The sequence below is a fragment of the Cetorhinus maximus genome, chromosome 10 (assembly GCF_964194155.1).
Source record: "Cetorhinus maximus chromosome 10, sCetMax3.hap1.1, whole genome shotgun sequence".
In the NCBI taxonomy this organism is placed as follows: domain Eukaryota; kingdom Metazoa; phylum Chordata; class Chondrichthyes; order Lamniformes; family Cetorhinidae; genus Cetorhinus; species Cetorhinus maximus.
Window position 1 is genome coordinate 45,087,012 of NC_135888.1, and position 20,605 is coordinate 45,107,616.

General features: G+C 45.5%; 2 protein-coding genes across 3 annotated transcripts in view; one reads left to right on the plus strand and one right to left on the minus strand.

The window, feature by feature from the left end:
• Window positions 1-2,568: 2,568 nt before the first annotated feature.
• On the plus strand, window positions 2,569-13,671 carry LOC144685654 (uncharacterized). The gene is made up of 3 exons (XM_078550407.1): window positions 2,569-3,871; window positions 4,943-5,039; window positions 12,705-13,671. The coding sequence occupies exons 1-3, from the start codon at window positions 3,785-3,787 to the stop codon at window positions 13,106-13,108; spliced, it is 588 nt and encodes a 195-aa protein (XP_078406533.1). The 5' UTR covers window positions 2,569-3,784; the 3' UTR covers window positions 13,109-13,671.
• Window positions 11,305-20,605, minus strand: part of rpl12 (ribosomal protein L12) — a 44,607-nt gene continuing 35,306 nt past the window's right edge. For both annotated transcript variants that reach the window (XM_078550410.1, XM_078550409.1), the window contains exon 8: window positions 11,305-14,209. In XM_078550410.1, coding sequence (XP_078406536.1) covers window position 14,209 — 1 coding nt within the window. In that variant the 3' untranslated portion in view covers window positions 11,305-14,208. The remainder of the gene's footprint in view (window positions 14,210-20,605) is intronic.

A 20,605-nucleotide genomic window follows, 5' to 3' on the forward strand; every position in this document is an offset into this window, starting at 1 on the left:
TTAAAAATCCTTTTGGTTTACTAACATCCTTTAGAAACAGAAATCTGTTGTCCTTAACTGCTCTGATCTATTTTCTTTATATTCATTAATGAGATGTGGGCATCACTGTAAAGCCAGCATTTATATCCCATAATTACTCTAAAGAAGGTGGTGGTGAGGCATCCTCTTGAATACAACTGAGTAATTAGCTAGGCCATTTCAGAGTTAACCACATTGCTGTGGGTCTGGAGTCACATGCAGGCCAGACCAGGTAAGGACAGCAGATTTCCTTCCCTAATGGACATTAGTGAACCAGGTGGGTTTTTACGACAAGCTGGTAGTTTCAGTCTAGCTATTGATGCTAGCTTTTAATTCCAGATAAGTTGCTGTGAGTTATTTAATTCATTGAATTTAAATTTCCCAGCTGCCGTGGTGGATTTGAATTCTTGTCTTTGGATCATTAGTCCAGGCCTCTGGATTACTGGATTAACCTAACCATAAGGCTGCTGTACCCAGAACTAGAACCAGGACGACTCTAGACCCACAACAATATGATTGACCAGTAACTGTCCTCTGAAATTGCCCAGAGAGCCATGCAGATTTATTCAAGAAGGCAACTGCTCTGTTTCTATCTGACAGAACCAGCCATACTTGTTGACCAGTTCACACTTAGTTAAGTGCAATGAGCTGAAGCACTGTAGTTTAACTAAAGCTTTAGGTCAGAGTAGTGCTGGAAGCCATGGGACAAAAAGTCATTGGACAGAAAGAACATTCTTACTATTGTGTAGAATAGACACGTCGTGTTATAATTGATGGGGACTGTATTCAGAGTGAATAGGAATGGTTCTGTTGTCTTTTCATCCCTGCCCTCACATTGAATGATCTATTGACAAGGGGCTAAGAAGATACCCAGGTAACCCTTACAACAGTCAGCACCTTGAGAGCAGCAGTGAAAAATCAGGAGTTTTATTTTAGACAGAAGTAACTGAATGTTGAGTAGTGACATCTGGGTTTGGTAATCCCTCAGCCCTTGTTATATTGCCTACTCTCTCCATCTTTCTTCCAGTATTTGAAGGGGAAGAGAATGAACATCATTCAGCTGGAGACTTTAAAGCGTCATCAGTACTTTGGCAAGAAACTCTCTGCCTCCAGCAAGACAATAACAGGTCAAGATTCTTGTTTCCAGTTTTTCATTTATTTGGCATTTGGACAAGACCACAAGAAATAAGAGCAGAAGTAGACCATTCGGCCCATCGAGCCTGCTCTTCCATTCAAAATGATCATGGCTGATCTTGGGCTTCAACTCCACTTCCCTGCCCATTCCCTGGTGAAAGTTTGGCAGGAATTTTGTAGGGGGTGGTGGGTGAGAAGTAGAGAAGAAAAGTTAATGGTTCCAAAAACCCTATGAAGTATTTTCCACACTGAGTCACTTTTCCTGCAATGCAGTGATTGCAAAACCTTCATGAATCACTGGTTAAGCCTCACCTGGAGAATTGTCCCCAGTTGTGGGCATCACACTTTAGGAAGGATGTCAAAGCCTTGGAGAGGGTGCAAAGAACTTTATTGGGTTGGGACCAAGGGTGAAGGATTTCAGTTATATGGAGACAATACAGAAGCTGGGATTGTTCGACTTAGAGTAGGGAAGGTTAAGAGGCGATTTAATAGAGGCATTCAAGATTATGAAGGTTTTGACAGACAGATGGGATGAAGCTATTGCCACTGGCAGATGGGTCAGTAAGCAAAGGTCACAGATATAAGGGAATTAGTGAAAAGTACCAGAGGGAAAATGAGGATAATTTATTTTATGCAGCGAATTGTCATGATCTGGAATCCACTGCCTGAATGGGTGGTGGAAGCAGATTGAATAGTAACATTCAAACTAGTGTTTAATAAATACTTGAAAAGGAAAAATTTGCAGGGCTATGAGGAAAAAGCAGGAGAGTGGGACCAATTGGATAGCTATTTCAAAGAGCTAGCACAGACATGATAGGATCTGTCATGATATTGTAAGCACGCCAATGCAGACAATGACATGTACCTTTAAGAAGCTGCATAGTGACATCACTGTGACATCACCATGTGTAAAGCTGGAGTATAAAAGTTACAGCCTAGCGTGTTAGATGCACACTCTTGCCTGTACTCTCTATTCCAAATGCTCACTACTGCCTGTGACCCTGTATCAGCAAGACTCTATGTACAACTTATAAGTCAGGCAAATAGTCAAGTAATCAGCCTGCGTAACTGTTGGGACCCAGGCCAGATCGAGGCCTGTGCAGAGCTGTGTATAGTTGTTGCTAGTAATAAATGTCAGATACTTGTGTTTGACCAGAACCTTTATCAGTCTCAATAACTTACTTGGTATAGTTAGCATAGAGACAGATCCCTTGTAGACAGGTCTACATTGAAATCCTCATCGTATACGGTGGCAGCAGACTGTGACATACCACGTCAGGATCAATAGCCTCCTCTGTATATATGCTTCTTTGATTGCATAGATTTTTCTAAAAAAAATGTTTTAAACATATGTATAAACTTCTATTTCTTGTGAATCATTATGTAAAACAAATATTTACTTATGTTTGAATTATTTATTGCAGAGGAGGTTAAGCAACGTATTGAGCAGAGTTCCACAACAGATCACCGGTCTGGGGAGCTCTACAATGTGTACTATACCCCTGAGCATTGGACTTGCTCCCCATTCCTGATTCCTGAAGCAGCCAATCCCAGCTGGAAAGTCAATATTACCACTAATGTGTGAGGATAGGATTTGGCTGAGAGGTGATGAACGCCATGCTCATAGCTCATGGTATTTTTTTGGGGGGATGTGAATTTTCCATATCCATATACCACTCACTGTAGCATTGGATGTGGTGTTTACCTTATCAGAAAATTCTCGTACCCTGTCCTCCCAAATGTCCCCCCAATAATACCAGTGGTGGTGGGAAGGGAAATCACGGAGATTTAGGGTTGCCAACTCTCCAGGATTGGTCTGGAATCTCCAGGAATTGAAGGTCAATCTCTAGGATGCTGCTGTGTGCAACCCTGGAGAAAAATCATCAGAACGTTAAAAAATGTTTTTTTTTTGTCATTTTCTTTGAACATTTCTCTTTACCAGCTATAAAAATATTGAAAATGGGAAATAAAGAGTGGCTTACAGTCAAGCATCATCCAATTGGACAATGAGTCCTTTTGCTTTTCAGTTGGCGTTGGAAGGCAGTGCGTTACAAGGATGGATGCGTTGGCTGGCTAATGGCTGGAGCGTGGGACAAGTCATGCGATGAAACCTTCATTTAATCACAGTTGACGACCCTACGGAGATTGTACCTGTGATTTTACAATAAACTGCAGGCCGCTAGGTGCAGAGCTCTGGAAATCACTCTGTGATGATTTAGGTTCACAAGCTGGACTGGTAACTGGGGCCATGTTTTCCCAGCGAAGTCAATGCCTCAGGGAACTAAAAGGGGTGTGGGCATGTTATGGGATTCAGAATTACTCGGTTATGAAAGCTGCCAGTTTTTTAGGATGAAATTTAGGAGGAATGTCAGCAAAACCTGAAAATGGGCACCTTTTGTTTCAGATGTAAATGTCAACAGGAAATGCTGGAAACACTCAACAGATCAAGCAGCATTTGTGGAGAGAGAATCAGACTGAACATTTCAGATTGATTATAATCCAGCAGAAACGTGTCTCACAGCAAGGCATGTGTAACATGCAGAAATAAACCCACTATTTAAAAGCTTTATATTGTGTGTGTGCAGGATCTGAGTGCCGACCTTCTCCAGTCTCTCTTGTCAAAGGTGAATGGATGGAACAGTGCACTGAGCTCTTAGGAAGGAATTTCCAGGTGGATTCAAAATCAGGTGACAAGATACAGCACACTGATGTTGTACCGGTAAGTTCTCCTAGTCACTCAAAATCCAGTCTCAGATCAAGCATGGAAGCCTTGTGCGTCCTGATTCCTTGATTATTGAGTGGTGATAGATGTTTGTGAAGGAAATATACATGTGATGTACATACACCTACATCATGTGTAAGAGATATTTTGATGTGCGGTTAAACAATGTCATCTTAGCCACATAATCAGCAATGTCTGTTGTAGGAAACTGGAACCTCATCTAGTTACAGTAGTCTCCTGATCATGACATACATCATTGGCCTATTGTAAAGACATGCTGCCTTTAACAAGGGAGAGCTTAATGAGCAATGTGGAAAGAACGTTACTCCTCATTTAACCCCTGCTGTCGCCAACTTGGGAGAACTCGATGCTGCCACTGGAGACCTAGAATTGAAAGTGTTTCATTTCCTAGCATTGCCATCGCTACGTAAGTGGGTGAAGAAAAGAAATTCGGTACAGTAAAAATGCGGCCAGTTGGATTTCTTTTCAGAACTGCTGCAGTACCCCTGAGAGAAGGGAAGCACAGTTGGAGCTGCCAATAGCCATGTAGTTGGAAAGCAACGGGTACGTGGCTGCCAAAGAAGAAGCAAGAATGTTGTAGGGAAGAGAAGTAGAGATGAAAATTTAATGGTTCCAAAAACCCTACGAGGTATTTTCCACACTGATTCACTTTTCATGCGATGCAGTGATTGCAAAACCTTCATGAATCACTGGTTAAGCCTCACCTAGAGAATTGTTTCCAATTGTGGGCATCACACTTTAGGAAGAATGTCAAAGCCTTGGAGAGGGTGCAAAGAACTTTATTGGGTTGGGACCAAGGGCGAAGGATTTCAGTTATATGGAGTGGAAAACTGTGAGCTGTGAACTGTTGCATTAGCCTCTCAATGTGTATTAGCCCTGGATATCTGCTCCTGTCGACATATGTTGGCTTTTTAAATCAAAGATGTGCCAGTTGAGGTTGGTTTATAGCCACATAGCCTCAGCTTGTCAATGCTGTACATCAGTTAGAGTGCTGGACCTTGACTACATTCCAGCTCTTCACCAACTGAATTGTTCTTATTGCTGTAGGGTGGAAAAATTGAAGCAAAGGACATTGTGGATAACCAGATTGATGCAGAGACTGATGCAGAGAGGGACCTCTCTCCAAATGTACTCGTGGAGCCAGGTGAGTAACATCTCCATTTTACCCATCTACAAAGCCACTATATGTATCACTAAAGAGCAAATGTTGGGATCTGAAAGTCTGAGTAGTTGATGGAGTGTGTTCTGCCATCAGTATGTATTCTGGTGAATGTCCCACAGACCTGGGAGGAAATGGTTTGTCTTTTTGGAGATAAAAGATAAAACCAGGCTTGTCCAACCTTTTTGTGTGGGGGCCACAATTCCATTTTTTTTCTTAGTCATGGGGCTGATACATGAATTTCAAAAATTTGATAATTTTTTTAAAAGAGTAATTAATAATAAATGACTATTAGAGCATAAGAGGGTGAGGGTAAGTGTGTTCAGCACACTCCCAGTCTCAGGGTATTTACTCATTCGCCCTTACCCACTGTGAGAATAGGAAAGAGTATGTGTTAGTGTATGAGGATGAAGGTGACTGAGAATCCTGAGACTGGGAGTGAGCTAGGCACACGTTCACACACACACACACACACACACACACAAACTCTCTGGGCAGAATTTTGCCCTTGGTGTGTGGGCTCGGCGAGGGCGGGCAGGAATGGTCAGAAAGCCGACCGCCGCCTGCAATCGGCACTGCACCGCAATTTCTGCTGGCAGGCCAATTAAGGCCCACCCAGCGTGAAACACAAGCAGCAGCGCTCAGCGCTGCATGTGTGGGGTGGGGAGGGGGGAAGGAGGGCGAATGGGCCAAGTGCGAACTTAGCGCATGCAGGCGAATGAGCACGTCGTAATCTCCCTGAGGCACAGAGCTGTCTCAGGGAGATGAAACGCTGTTAAAAAAAAAAGAAAAGAAAATAAAATAAAAATGTCATAATACATGTCTCCTCATGTGACTCTTCTCAAAATTAAAATTTTTGTAAAATTTTTATTTGATTTAGGAAACCTCATCTTACACGTGGATGAGGTTTCCTAAAAAGTGCAAAGGCCGCTTGGCCTTTTCGCCTGCCGACCAACCGTTAGATTGGACAGGCAGTGTAAATTTGAATTTAATTGCCTTTTTAATGGCCTTAACAGGCCTTTTAATTGTCGGTGGGCATGCTACCGACTCCAGCATGCGCCCACCGAATGAAATATCGCAGGACTGCGCAATGACATCAGGACGCTCACCCGACGTTGTCACGCGTCATTTTACGCTCAGCCAGGTCGGGTGCGCGCCTGCCCACCGAGCTTAATATTTTGTCCTCTGTCTCTATAACACACACACACAATCTCCCTCTCTCTCACACACACACATTCCTCTCACTCACACACACCCGGCCCCCGGTAGTGAATATCTTCATGCCCATCACCCCCCCACAATCCCGCCTTGGCCCCACGGCCTCTCTCCCCCATTTCCCCAGCCCGGCAGCCTTTCCCTCTCCCCCAGGCCCCGCAGCACCTCTCCAGCCTCCTGCAACACCCATCCACCTGGACCCAACAGCACTTTCTCTCCCCGGGACCTGCAGCACCGTCTCCCCTCTTGCCCCACTCCAAGCCCCACCTGGGCCCTGCAGAACCTTCTCTCCCCAAGCCCCGCAACACCTTCTCTCCCCACGCCCCACAGCACCTTCCCTCCCTCGGCCCCGCAACACCTTCTCTCCCCAGGCCCCGCAACATCTTCTCTCCCCAGGCCCCGCAACATCTTCTCTCCCCAGGCCCCTCAGAACCTTCTCTCCCCAGGCCCCGCAGCACCTTCTCTCCCCAGGCCCCGCAGCACCTTCTCTCCCCCGCCCCCATCCCCACCCACCCGGGCCCCACAGCACCTTCTCTCCCCAGGCCCCGCAACACCTTCTGTCCCAAGCCCCGCAACACCTTCTCTCCCCAGGCCCCACAGCACCTTCTCTCCCCAGGCCCCGCAGCACCTTCTCTCCCCAGGCCCCGCAGCACCTTCTCTCCCGAGCCCCGCAACACCATCTCTCCCCAGGCCCCACAGCACCTTCTCTCCCCAGGCCCCACAGCACCTTCTCTCCCCAGGCCCCGCAGCACCTTCTCTCCCCAGGCCCCGCAGCACCTTCTCTCCCCAGGCCCCGCAGCACCTTCTCTCCCCAGGCCCCGCAGCACCTTCTCTCCCCAGGCCCCGCAGCACCTTCTCTCCCGAGCCCCGCAACACCTTCTCTCCCCAGGCCCCACAGCACCTTCTCTCCCTAGGCCCCTCAGCACCTTCTCTCCCGAGAATAGCAGCACCTTCTCTCCCCAGGGCCCACAGCACCTTCTCTCCCCAGGCCCCGCAGCACCTTCTCTCCCGAGCCCCGCAACACTTTCTCTCCCCAGGCCCCACAGTACCTTCTCTCCCCAGGCCCCGCAGCACCTTCCCTCCCCAGGCCCCGCAACACCTTTTCTCCCCAGGCCCCACAGCACCTTCTCTCTCCAGGCCCCGCAACACCTTCTCTCCCCAGGCCCCACAGCACCTTCTCTCCCCAGGCCCCACAGCACCTTCTCTCCCCAGGCCCCGCAACACCTTCTCTCCCCAGGCCCCGCAACACCTTCTCTCCCCAGGCCCCGCAACACCTTCTCTCCCCAGGCCCCGCAGCACCTTCTCTCCCCAGGCCCCGCAACACCTTCTCTCCCCAGGCCCCACAGCACCCTCTCTCCCCAGGCCCCTCAGCACCTTCTCTCCCCAGGCCCCGCAGCATCTTCTCTCCCCAGGCCCCGCAGCACCTTCTCTCCCCAGGCCCCGCAGCACCTTCTCTCCCCAGGCCCCGCAGCACCTTCTCTCCCCAGGCCCTGCACCACCTGCTAGCAGCCAGTCTAGCAGCTATGTCCTTTAGGACTTGGCCAGCTCAGTCAGTGCTACCAAGCCACTCTTGGTGATGGACATTGAAATCCCCCACCCAGAGTACATTTTGTGTCCTTGCCATCCTCAGTGCTTCCTCCAAGTGGTGTTCAACATGGAGGAGCACTGATTCATCAGCTGAGGGTGGGCAGTACGTGGTAATCAGCAAGAGGTTTCCTTGTCCATGTTTGACCTGGTGCCATGAGACTTCATGACGTCCAGAGTTGATGTTGAGAACTCCCAAGGCAACTTCCTCCCGATTATATACCATTGTGCCACCACCTCTGTTGGGCCTGTCCTGCTGGTGGGACAGGACATACCCAGGTGATGGTGGTGCCTGGGACATTATCTGTAAGATATGATTCCATGAGGATGACTGTCAGGCTGTTGTTTGACTAATCTGTGAGATAGCTCTCCCAATTTTGGCACTAGCCCCCAGATGTTAGTAAGGAGAACTTTGCAGGGTCGACAGGGCAGAGTTTGCCATTGTCGTTTCCAGGAGTCCCTAGGTCAATGCCGGGCGGTCCGTCCGGTTTCATTTTTTTTGAGAGTTTGTAGTGATTTGATACAATTGAATGGCTTGCTAGGCCATTTCAGAAGGCATTTAAAAGTCAACTACATTGCTGTGGGTCTGGAGTCACATGTAGGCCAGACCAGGTAAGGATGGCAGATTTCCTTCCCTAAAGGACATTAGTGAACCAGATGGGTTTTTATAACAATCAGCAATGGTTTCATGGTCACCGTTAGACTTTTAATTCCAGATTTTTATTGAACTTAAATTCCACCATCTGCCGTGGCAGGATTCAAACCCGGGTCCCCAGTGCATTACCCTGGGTCTCTGGATTACTAGTCCAGGAACATCTTAGAAAAAGGTGGAGCGGTATAGGGAGGGAATTCCAGAGGTTAGGACCTGGGTACCTGAAAGCCTGACAGTCATTGGTGGGGAGAAGGAAATTGGGAATGTCCAAGAGGCCAAAATCGTATACTTCAGAGTTTGACATAGTCATATGACAACTGTTATGCTCCTGAGGGAGACCAGTAACTTTTAAAAAGAAATTCAAACTCCTAGTTGTTAACTGAAAGAATTATGCCACAAGATTGCATGTTTTAAACAAGAAACCTTCATTGTACAAGAGGTAAATGAAACAAGTACTACTAATATAACACTATATTTCATAAACACTTATTCTTTAAGCCTGAAAATCTCAAAAGAATACTTCACGTTTGGCTTTTATTTCCACCTACGAGTTTCCCTATACTTTATGGGATCATAAGGGTTCCTTCACTTTTCTTGGGGCCAAACCCAGGTGTGCCACAGCTCTCAGGAATTAACTTTGATTCTCTTCAGTGTTCCTGCTTTTCCCCAAGGTCTGAAATTCCTTGGGCTCCTTCCACTAGCATCCAGCTAGTCTACCCTCCAAGTCTCCTTAAGCACCTTATGATGTGGACTCCCCAACTCAAGCATGGACCTCAGTATACTGTTGTTTAGTGACTCCATGTCAGAAAACACCCTTGGTTTCTCTTGGCCCTCTGCTACTGGTTTACAGCTCCTGGCATTAACTCTCTCTGCTTGCCTCAAATCTGCCTCCAGGCTCCAACTGACTGTTTTTGTGAGAAGTTTCACACAGATAAAATGCAACCAAAAAAGACCCCCCCTGCAATCTATCTCCGCGGCAACATGGCACACTGGGATGTCACAGAGATTTAAACTAACCATTTCCAATTCCCAAATCTTCCTTTTGTTCTGGGAAACCACATGAATACAGGGAGTCCTCATTTAAAATTATGGTTGTGCTCCTGAAAATAGTGACAATGAGTAAAATGACTTTAAGCAAATCATAGGTTCCCATAGGAATCAATGTTAAAGCCAGAGTTAGGTGCCTTTGGACATTTCTCACCCAAAAAAAAACAATGTACAAGTTGAAATATTGTACCATACATGTGCAGCACTGTTCATTCCTAGCTGAAGTAAGTTGCAAAACAAAATTTATCACTAAAGATGAAAGAAATGTAATATACAATACAATGTAAAATGTTTAAAAGAATACAGTACACTCACCTACAGTACAGTACTTTTAGATTGACCAAGCTCCATCTAGTGGCAGATGTTGGTCAGTGTAAGTAGCAGCTGAAGTCCCAGGATTACCTGCACCTACCAACATTTGCCACTAGATGGAGCCCAGGACTTGAGTGCCAGTCCAGCAGCAGGAGCCAAGAGTGGAGCAGCAAGAACAGACCCTGGGAACTAAGGTAAGAGCAGAGGCCGGGAGGCGAGGGTAGGAGTCGAGGTTGGGAGGCAAGCGCAGGAAGCAATGCCATGGGGCAATGCCAGAGCAGAGGCTTGGCCGGGGAGCAATGCCAGGAGGCAAGGCCAGGCAGAGGCAAGGCCGAGAGGCAAGGTTGCAATGGGAAGAAGAGGGACTGATAGTGAGGGTGGAAGCACTGCAGGGAGGGAAGTCATTTGAGCAGGCAGGCCACAGAAAATGAAGTCTGTTGCAAATGACGTTAAAGTGAAACTGGCAACATTAAATGGATATATTGATACTACTTTTTTAAAGACATTAAAGTGAAACAATGTTCACTCAGTCAACATTAAGTGGGGACTTACAGTAATTTAAACTGCTAATGAATACAGCTGTAGACATCTCATCTCCACGGAGAAACTCAGAGAGCAGTCACCATTGCTTAATGGTTTCCCGCTTCTACCTCCGACCTTATCAATAAATATAGGCCACTCTTTGAAGCATATAAGATCCTGAGGGATCTTGACAGGGTGGATGTGGAAAGGAAGCTTTCTCTTGTGGAAGAATCTAGAACTAGGGGTCACTGCTTAAAAATAAGGGGACGCTCATTTAAGACAGAGGTGAGGAGAATATTTTTCTCTCAGAGGGTCACGAGTCTTTGGAACTCTCTTCCTCAAAAGGCAGCGGAAGCAGAGACTTTGAAAATTTTAAAGGCAGAGCTAGATAGATTCTTGATAAGCAAGGGGGTGAAAGCCTATCAGGGAGAGGCAAGAATGTGCAGTTGAGGTGACAATCAGATCAGCCATGATCTTATTGAATAGCAGGGCAGGTTCAAGGGCTGAGTGGCCGACTCCTGTTCCTAATTCGTATGTTCTTAGAATTGCAATTGCTTTAGACTTTGTTTACCAGCTTCTCACTGGTCATTTTTATTTATCTTACATTTGAAAATTTCAATCCACAAACTAAGTTATATTCCTAAAAAATATGAATATTGAAATTACATATCCATAACAGAATGTAGAAAGATATTTTCTCTGTGTCTAGTCCTACTGCACCTAGAATGGGGCAGTGTACAGAAAGAATTAATCTCATGTTGTCCTTCTCTCGGACTGCATATAGCCATTGCTATTTGATCTGGGACATCTAATGTTGCTATTTGATGTCAAAGATGGAAAATGCCTGTTATGGCACAGCAGATGGTAAATGGCAAGCTGCTCAAATCCCAGAGGAAAACTTGAAACAGCTGCCACAACTGTTTTGCAGTTTGTATTTTATTTCGAGATGCATGTCTTGAATTCAGTAGTAATAAGTCCACCGTGACTGAGGTTTTTTACAAAACTAAATTAAACATTTATTAATAAAAGAATATATAGCTCTACAAATTACTACTATAATAACTCCTAAATCCCCTAATTAATCTGGCAACCAGTTACACCTCTGTTAGGGCAACAGTAAAAAAAAATAGAATTAACAGACCCAGGCAAAGCACACAATACCCTGGACAGTGATATTCAAATTGGGTTTTCTTAGCTTCTGTTCCTATAGACAGCAACTTGATGCACAGAGGCTGGAGGTTTTTCACACTTGTGTGAGATCTTAGAATTCCTTCTTCCTTACACATAACCTCATCTCCTTTATACATGTTTCTCCCTTTTTAATGTAAATTCCATTGTTCCAATATGTCTTTGCAACTTTACTTTTCTCATAATATAAATCTTTCATAGTACTCATACTATCAGTAACTTTTGGGAAAAATAAACACACTGTTTGGCTTAGCTTCTTTTAGCTAGGTGTAACATCCTACGATCTCTTTGAAATTTAAACTACTCTAATTTATCTAAAAATGCTAATTTTCCTCACACCACACATTCTAAAACTTCAGCCATGTTTACATATTTAGCATTTCAAACCTAGCTTCCCTTTTGATAACTCAAAAGCTCCAGACCAGCTGTCTGTAATTCAATTAAATCCACACAGAGAAACTGATCCAAACCCCACTATTAACCTATCTTTACAATAAATCAATAATATTATGAAAATTATTATATTTTCATGACTGTGTCCCATTCACCTTGGCCAATAATATAATTTTGATCTTCTGGGTTTGGAATACCGAGGTCCTGCTGTCAGTTACCTATGGCCAATTTTTACAATAATGGGTTAACTTGGGTTTCTTAGCCCATCACAAAGCAGATAAAGTGTTGATAATTCTTACCCTTGTTTTCAAGAATTGGTGAAACTGTTCTTCAATTAGCTTAGTTGGCTAGAGTGTGTTGCAGAACAATACCAACAACATGGGTTCAATCCCTGTACCAGCTGTGGTAGTTCATGGAGGGCTGCCTGCTTGCCTTGCTCCACACTTGATCCAGAGCAGTGACCCTCAAGCTATTATAACTAATTGTCTCTCTCTAATGGAGAGAGATGCCTCCAATCCCTTGAGGACTGTGGCTAATTACCCATCTGGCCTCCTTTTTTGTTATATGATTCTATTGTCCTAAGACCTCTCAGGTATCTGAGCTCCCCAAAAATGGCTTTATGTCTAAGATAGTGAGTGTAATAGAGCAACTTGTGACAGGGTCCCTTGTGTAATAAGTTGCAGAGTAATCTTTCACTTATGTTTACTAAGCTACAATACTCTTTTACCGTCATCCAGGAGACGAGGGGAAAATTGTGAACAAGGTCCAAGAGCATGATCTCAGTACTGCTACTGAAATAGGGTCTCCAAATGTGGAACAGATACGCTCTGAGGACCAGATCAGTCTTCAAGTTGCCGAGAGCAGTGAACAGGACAATCTCAGCACCACCAATGAAATGAGGCCTCCAAGTGTAAAACAGACACACTCTGACATCAGTCTTCCAGTTGCCGAAAGAAATAAACAGGACCACCTCAGCACTACCACTGAAGTTAGGTCTCCAAGTGTGGAACAGATACACTCTGAAGACCAGATCAGTCTTCAAGTTGCTGGAAGAAATGAACAGGAAGATCTAGATACTACCACTGAAAATAGTGCTCTGATCATGGAACAGAAGAATCACGTAAAAGTAGCACAAAAGTAGCACTGTAATAGCTAAGAGTGTTGAAGAGCAAGATACAGCAACACCCAATGAAAGAGCAACTTCACATGTTGGAGAGATGGATCAGGGAGGACCAGAGGTTTAGCATCAGGGATACAAGAAAAATTCAATGCAAGCTACTTCTTTCCTCACTTTTCCACTTAAAATTTTACCTGTACCAGACATGGTGACTTTCTTCTGCAAATGAGATACCGTGATATTCCATGATTCAGCAATACTGCAAACTCGTTAGTGAATTGTTGCATTGATCAAAGTGGAGGATGTTGATACTGGAGAATGAAAGGTTTTTGATATCCATTGTTCACTTCAGGTACTCCCAGGTCGGGGGCAGTTCAGTTAGACATTGGACTATAAGAACTCTCTACACAGTCCCAGTTGTGTGCCTTGATTCCAATTCCAGAAGTTCACCACTACTGGGCCAGAAAAATACGATAAATTCCAGTGCTAATTGTACTGCAATCAGAGCTCCTGACTACAATGTATTTTCCCCTTTTCTTGCTTGCCTACCTTTTATGCCTGGAATTAAACACTTTCTGTGCCTTTTTAAGCTGTGTTCTCACTGTATGCAGAAAAAGTTATCATAACATATTTAATTTATATTATTTAACATTGTTCTCTTTGTTTCCTTTCCTCGTTTCTCATTGCTTAGATTTCACGCTGTCTGCATGTATCTTCATGCTGCTAATCTGTCTCTATCTATTGTCAGTCTGTCTCTCACTGCTGATATCTCTCTGTCTCAGCTATTTATTTTGAAAGCTAAATGCATTCATTTGACATTTTTACATTTGCTTTTTTAACAGCTTTCATTTTTAAATTAATTCTCAGGATGTAGGCATCATTGGCAACTGGCATTTATTGCCCATCCCCATTTGCCTTTGGCTGTTTTGGTTTGGTGGCTGTAAGCCTATTCCTTGAACTGCCACGTAGCTTGGTAAGATACCTCAGGGCGCAGGTAAGATTCAACGATATCAGGATGGCACTGGAGTCACATATAGACCAGACCAGACTGAGGAAGGATGGCAGATTTCCTTAGAGCATGGAATCGCAATCTTTTTGTTCCTATGTTATGAAAATTTCAAATCTCTGTAACACAAATAATCTTAATTTGTAAAAATTTGTCAAACAAGTAAACATGTATATTTATTAATATCATTATTATATATTATTAATTTAATTAATTATGATTAATTAATAATTAATTATTAAATATTATTAATATTTGATAATATCACCACCTTCAACATCTCTTTGTCCTTTTGTCTGTGACATCTTTTGGTTATCTCCACCTATCACTGACTTCTTGTCCCAACAACCCCCCCAGCTTAAACCATCCTTTATTTCACCCCTTTCCTATTTTTACTTAGTTCTGTTGAAGGGTCATGAGGACTCGAAACGTCAACTGTGCTCTTCTCCACCGATGCTGTCAGACCTGCTGGGTTTTTCCAGGTATTTCTGTTTCTGTTTTTGTTTTGGATTTCCAGCATCTGCAGTTCTTTGCTTTTATCTCTGTGTTTAATTGACTGCCACTTCTCTTCAAGAAATGCCTACTTTGAAGAAGTTTTGCGCTACTCTCCCTCAGGATTTTCGTATCTCACTTTTGCCTTGTTCACCTTCATTGCTTTCCATTTCTCTCCTGGTGTTTGACAAGGTGTTTACTAAAACCCACTTTCACAGCCATATTTCCTTTCTCAGTGACTGTCTCTGTCTCCGACTTACCCCACGTGGATTTCAACTGAAATTCCATCCCTCATGTTTCGAACCCACCCAGGATTACAGGTATCTCCGGGACATACAACGCTCCTCAGACTGCTGTTCCCGTCGCATTCTGAGATCCACACTCAGTGCCATGCGCCGCCATATGAACACACTCGACCTCTCCCTCCAGCAGCACCACCGCGCCCTTTTTCAAAGCTGCGCGTGCCCCCAGTTTCATTTTATTCTTCGTCTCATCCGACGCCTCAAAAAGAAACTTTTTCTCTTTCTCTCAAGTGCTAAGGAACGCAAGCTCCAACAACTCATCGACACCAACACCCACCCAGGACCCTCCACCCCTGCTTGTCCCTCCGTCCCCACCCTATCTTCCAATCCCAGCCCCGGCCGTGTGTTCACCATACCCCCTGACCTTCCCCTCTCCGACGCTGAACGTTCAGTGCTCAGCAAAGGACTTAGTTTCATACCCTTACGCCCTCATCTCAATGAATTTCGGGCTCGGCACGATGCTGAACTCTTCTTCCGCCGCCTTCGTCTCCGTGCTCACTTCTTTGGGCAGGAGTCCTCTCCCCATTCAACGGATCCTTTTACCCACCTCCAATATTCTCCCTCCACCTGGACCCCTCCCTCTGGATTCTTACCTTCTCTTGATCTTTTCATTGAGAACTGTCGACGTGACCTTAGTGGTCTCAATTTCTCTGCTCATCTCACCCATTCTAACCTGTCTCTCTCTGAACTTACTGCACTCCGTTCTCTCAGGTCCAACCCTAACATTGTCATCAAACCTGCTGACAAGGGTGGTGCTATTGTTGTCTGGCGCACTGACCTCTACCTCGCAGAGGCTGAGCGTCAACTCGCAGACACTTCCTCCTACCTCTCCCTGGACCATGACCCCACCACTGAACATCAAACCATTGTTTCCAGGACTGTCACTGACCTCATCTCCTCTGGAGATCTTCCTTCCACAGCTTCCAACCTGATAGTCGCCCAACCTCGGACGGTCCGCTTCTACCTCCTACCCAAAATCCACAAACAGGACTGTCCCGCAGACCGATCGTGTCAGCCTGTTCCTGCCCCACGGAACTCATTTCTCGTTATTTTGACTCCCTTCTCTCTCCCCTTGTCCAGTCCTTTCCCACCTACATCCGTGATTCCTCTGACACCCTACGTCACTTCAACAATTTCCAATTCCCTGGCCCCAACCGCCTCCTCTTCACCATGGACGTCCAATCCCTCTACACCTCCATCCCCCACGGGGATGGTCTGGTGGCTCTCCGCTTCTTCCTCAAAACGAGGCCTGAACAATCCCCATCCACCACTACTCTCCTCCGTCTGGCTGAACTTGTTCCACACTGAACAATTTCTCCTTTAACTCCTCTCACTTCCTCCAAATAAAAGGTGTGGCTATGGGTACCCACATGGGCCCTAGCTAGGCCTGTCACTTTATGGGGTATGTGGAACATTCCTTGTTCCAGTCCTACTCCGGCCCCCTCCCACAACTCTTTCTCCGGTACATCGATGATTACTTCGGTGCTGCTTCATGCTCTTGTCGGGACCTGGAAAAATTTATTAATTTTGCTTCCAATTTCCACCCCTCCATCATTTTCACATGGTCCATCTCTGACACTTCCATAAGACCATAAGACATAGGAGCAGAAATTAGGCCATTCGGCCAATCGAGTCTGCTCCGCCATTCAATCATGGCTGATAAGTTTCTCAACCCCATTCTCCTGCCTTCTTCCCGTAACCTTTGATCCCCTTACCAGTCAAGAACCTATCTATCTCGGTCTTAAATACACTCAATGACCTGGCCTCCACAGCCTTCTGTGGCAATGAATTCCATGGATTCACCACTCTCTGGCTAAAGAAGTTTCTCCTCATCTCTGTTCTAAAAGGTCTTCCCTTTACTCTGAGGCTGTGCCCTCAGGTCCTAGTCTCTCCTACTAATGGAAACATCTTCCCCAAGTCCACTCTATCCAGGCCTTTCAGTATTCTGTAAGTTTCAATCAGATCCCCCCTCATCCTTCTAAACTCCATCAAGTATAGACCCAGAATGCTCAAACGTTCCTCATATGTTAAGCCTTTCATTCCTGGGATCATTCTCGTGAACCTCCTCTGGACCCTCTCCAGGGCCAGCACATCCTGAGATACGGGGCCCACAATTGCTCACAATATTCTAAATGTGGTCTGACCAGAGCCTTATAAAGCCTCAGCAGCACATCCCTGCTTTTATATTCTAGTCCTCTCAAAATAAATGCCAACATTACATTTGCCTTCTGAACTACCGACTCAACCTGCAAGTTAACCTTAAGAGAATCCTGGACTAGGACTCCCAAGTCCCTTTGCACTCCAGATTTCTGAATTCTCTCCCCATTTAGAAAATATTCTATGCCTCTATTCTTCCTACCAAAGTGCATGACCTCACACTTCCCCACGTTGTATTCCATCTGCCACTACCTGTCCCTCCACCTATCTTTGTATCATCTGCAAACTTAGCCAGGATGCCCTCAGTTCCTTCATCTAGATCATTAATGTATAAATTAAAAAGTTGTGGTCCCAACACTGACCCCTGCGGAACTCCACTAGTCACCGGCCGCCATCCTGAGAAGGACCCCGTTATCCCCACTCTCTGCCTCCTGCCAGACAGCCAATCATCTATCCATGCTACTACCTTGCCTCTAACACCATGGGCTCTTATCTTACTGAGCAGCCTCCTGTACGGCACCTTGTCAAAGGCCTTCTGGAAGTCCAAGTAGATAACATCCATTGGCTCTCCTTTGTCTAACCTACTCGTTACCTCCTCAAAGAATTCTAACAGATTTGTCAGGCATGACCTCCGCTTGATGAAACCATGCTGACTTTGCCCGATTTTACCATGCACTTCCAAGTATTCTGAAATCTCATCCTTAATAATGGACTCTAAAATCTTACCAACGACCGAGGTCAGGCTAATCGGCCTGTAATTTCCCGTCTTTTGCCTCAATCCCTTCTTAAACAGGGGGGTTACATTAGCAATTTTCCAGTCCTCTGGGACCCTCCCTGACTCCAGTGATTCCTGAAAGATCGCCACTAGCGCCTCCACTATCTCTTCAGCTATCTCCTTCAGAGCTCTGGGATGTAATCCATCTGGTCCAGGTGATTTATCCACCTTCAGACCTTTCAGTTTTCCTAGCACCTTCTCCTTGGTAATGGCCACCATACTCACCTCTGCCCCCCGACTCTCTTGAACTTTGGGGATGTCACTCATGTCTTCCACTGTGAAGACTGACGCAAAGTACCTATTCAGTTCCTCCGCCATTTCTTTGTTCTCCACTACTACTTCTCCAGCGTCATTTTCCAGTGGCCCAATGTCCACTTTTGCCTCTCTCTTACCCTTTATATATCTAAAAAAACTCTTGCAATCTTCTTTTATATTACTGGCTAGTTTACCCTCATATTTAATCTTCTCCCTCCTTATTTCTTTTTTAGTTGTCCTCTGTTGGTCTTTGTAGGCTTCCCAATCCCCTGGTTTACCACTGCTCTTTGCCGTATTGTATGCTTTCTCTTTAACTTTTATGCTGTCCCTGACTTCCCTTGTCAGCCATGGTTGCCTCGTCCTCCCTTTAGTATGCTTTTTCTTCCTAGGGATGAATTTTTGCTGTGTCTCCCAAAAACTCCTGCCATTGCTGTTCCAGTCTTTCCTGCTAGGCTCATCTCCCAGTCAATTCTGGCCAGCTCCTCCCTCATGCCTCTGTAGTTGCCTTTATTCAACTGTAATACCGTTACATCTGATTCCAGCTTTTTCCTCTCAAATTGCAGGGTAAATTCTATCATATTATGGTCACTTCCTCCTAAGGGTTCCTTCACCTTAAGCTCCCTTATCAAATCTGCTTCATTACACATCACTAAATCTAGAATTGCCTGTTCCCTAGTGGGCTCCACCACAAGCTGCTCCAAAAAGCCATCTCGTAGACATTCCACAAATTCCTTTTCTTGGGATCCACTACCAACCTGATTTTCCCAGTCTACCTGATATTGAAATCCCCCATGATCACTGTAACCTTGCCTTTCTTACACACCTTTTCTATCTCCTGGTGTATTTTGTGCCCCACATCCTGACTACTGTTCGAAGGCCTGTACATAACTCCCATTATGGTTTTTTTACCTTTGCAGTTCCTCAACTCTACCCACACAGATTCTACATCATCTGACCCTACATCATTTCTTGCTATCGATTTAATTCCATTTCTTACTAACAAAACAACCCCAACCCCTCTGCCAACCTGCCTATCTTTTTGATAGGATGTATATCCTTGGATATTTAGCTCCCAGTCCTGATCCCCTTGCAGCCATGTCTCCGTAATGCCCACCACATCATACCTGCCAATTTCAATCTGCGCCACAAGCTCATTTACTTCCCTTCCCTTCCTTGACCTCTCTGTCTCAATTTCTGGTGATAGACTGTCCACCAATATCCATTTCAAGCCTACCAACTCCCACAGCTACCTCGACTACAGCTCCTCACACCCCGCTTCCTGTAAGGACTCCATCCCATTCTCTCAGTTCCTTCGCCTCCGTCGCATCTGTCCTGATGATGCCACTTTCAAAAACAGTTCCTCTGACATGTCCTCCTTCTTCCTTAACCGAGGTTTTCCACTCACGGTGGTTGACAGGGCCCTCAACCGTGTTCGGCTCATCTCCCACGCATCCGCCCTCACGCCTTCTCCTCCCTCCCAGAAACATGATAGGGTCCCCCTTGTCCTCACTTATCACCCCACCAGCCTCCACATTCAAAGGATCATCCCCCACCATTTCCGCAAACTCCAGCATGATGCCACCACCAAACACATCTTCCCTTCACCCCCCCCCGGCGGCATTCCGCAAGGATCGTTCCCTCCGGGACACCCTGGTCCACTCCTCCATCACCCCCTACACCTCAACCCTCTCCCACGGCACCTTCTCATGCAACCGCAGAAGGTGCAACACCTGCCCCTCTACTTCCCCTCTCCTCACCGTCCAAGGGGCCAAACACTTCTTTCAAGTGAAGCAGCATTTCACTTGCACTTCCCTCAACTTAGTCTACTGCATTCGTTGCTCCCAATGCGGTTTCCTCTACATTTGCGAGACCAAACGCAGACTGGGTGACCACTTTGCAGAACACCTTCGGTCTGTCCGCAAGCATTACCCAGACCTCCCTGTCGCTTGCCATTTCAACACTCCACCCTGCTCTCATGCCCACATGTCTGTCCTTGGCTTGCTGCATTGTTCCAGTGAAGCTCAACGCAAACTGGAGGAACAGCACCTCATCTTCCGACTAGGCACTTTACAGCCTTCCGGACTGAATATTGAGTTCAACAATTTTAGATCATGAACTCTCTCCTTCATCCCCACCCCCTTTCCATTTCTTCCCCCTCTTTGTTTTTTCCAATAATTTATATAGATTTTTCTTTTCCCACCTATTTCCATCATTTTTAAATGTATTTCCACCCATTGTTTTATCTCTGCCTTTTTAGTATTCCTTCACCCCACCCCACCCCCACTAGAGCTATCTGTACCTTGTTTGTCCTGCTTTCTACCCTTAATTAGCACATTCCTTTAGATAATATCACCACCTTCAACACCTCTTTGACCTTTTGTCTGTGACATCTTTTGGTTATCTTCACCTATCACTGGTTTCTTGTCCCAACAACCACCCCACCCCCCCAACCTTAAACCAGCTTATTTTTCACCCCTTTCCTATTTTTACTTAGTTCTGTTGAAGGGTCATGAGGACTCGAAACATCAACTGTG

What these genes read in the sequence shown, in the direction of transcription:
- LOC144685654 (XM_078550407.1), top strand. Translation starts at nt 3,785, where the DNA reads ATGGAACAGTGCACTGAGCTCTTAGGAAGGAATTTCCAGGTGGATTCA. An exon ending in AGCACACTGATGTTGTACCG is followed by an intron (nt 3,872 to 4,942) that starts GTAAGTTCTCCT and finishes TTATTGCTGTAG; the next exon opens with GGTGGAAAAATTGAAGCAAA. An exon ending in AAATGTACTCGTGGAGCCAG is followed by an intron (nt 5,040 to 12,704) that starts GTGAGTAACATC and finishes ACCGTCATCCAG; the next exon opens with GAGACGAGGGGAAAATTGTG.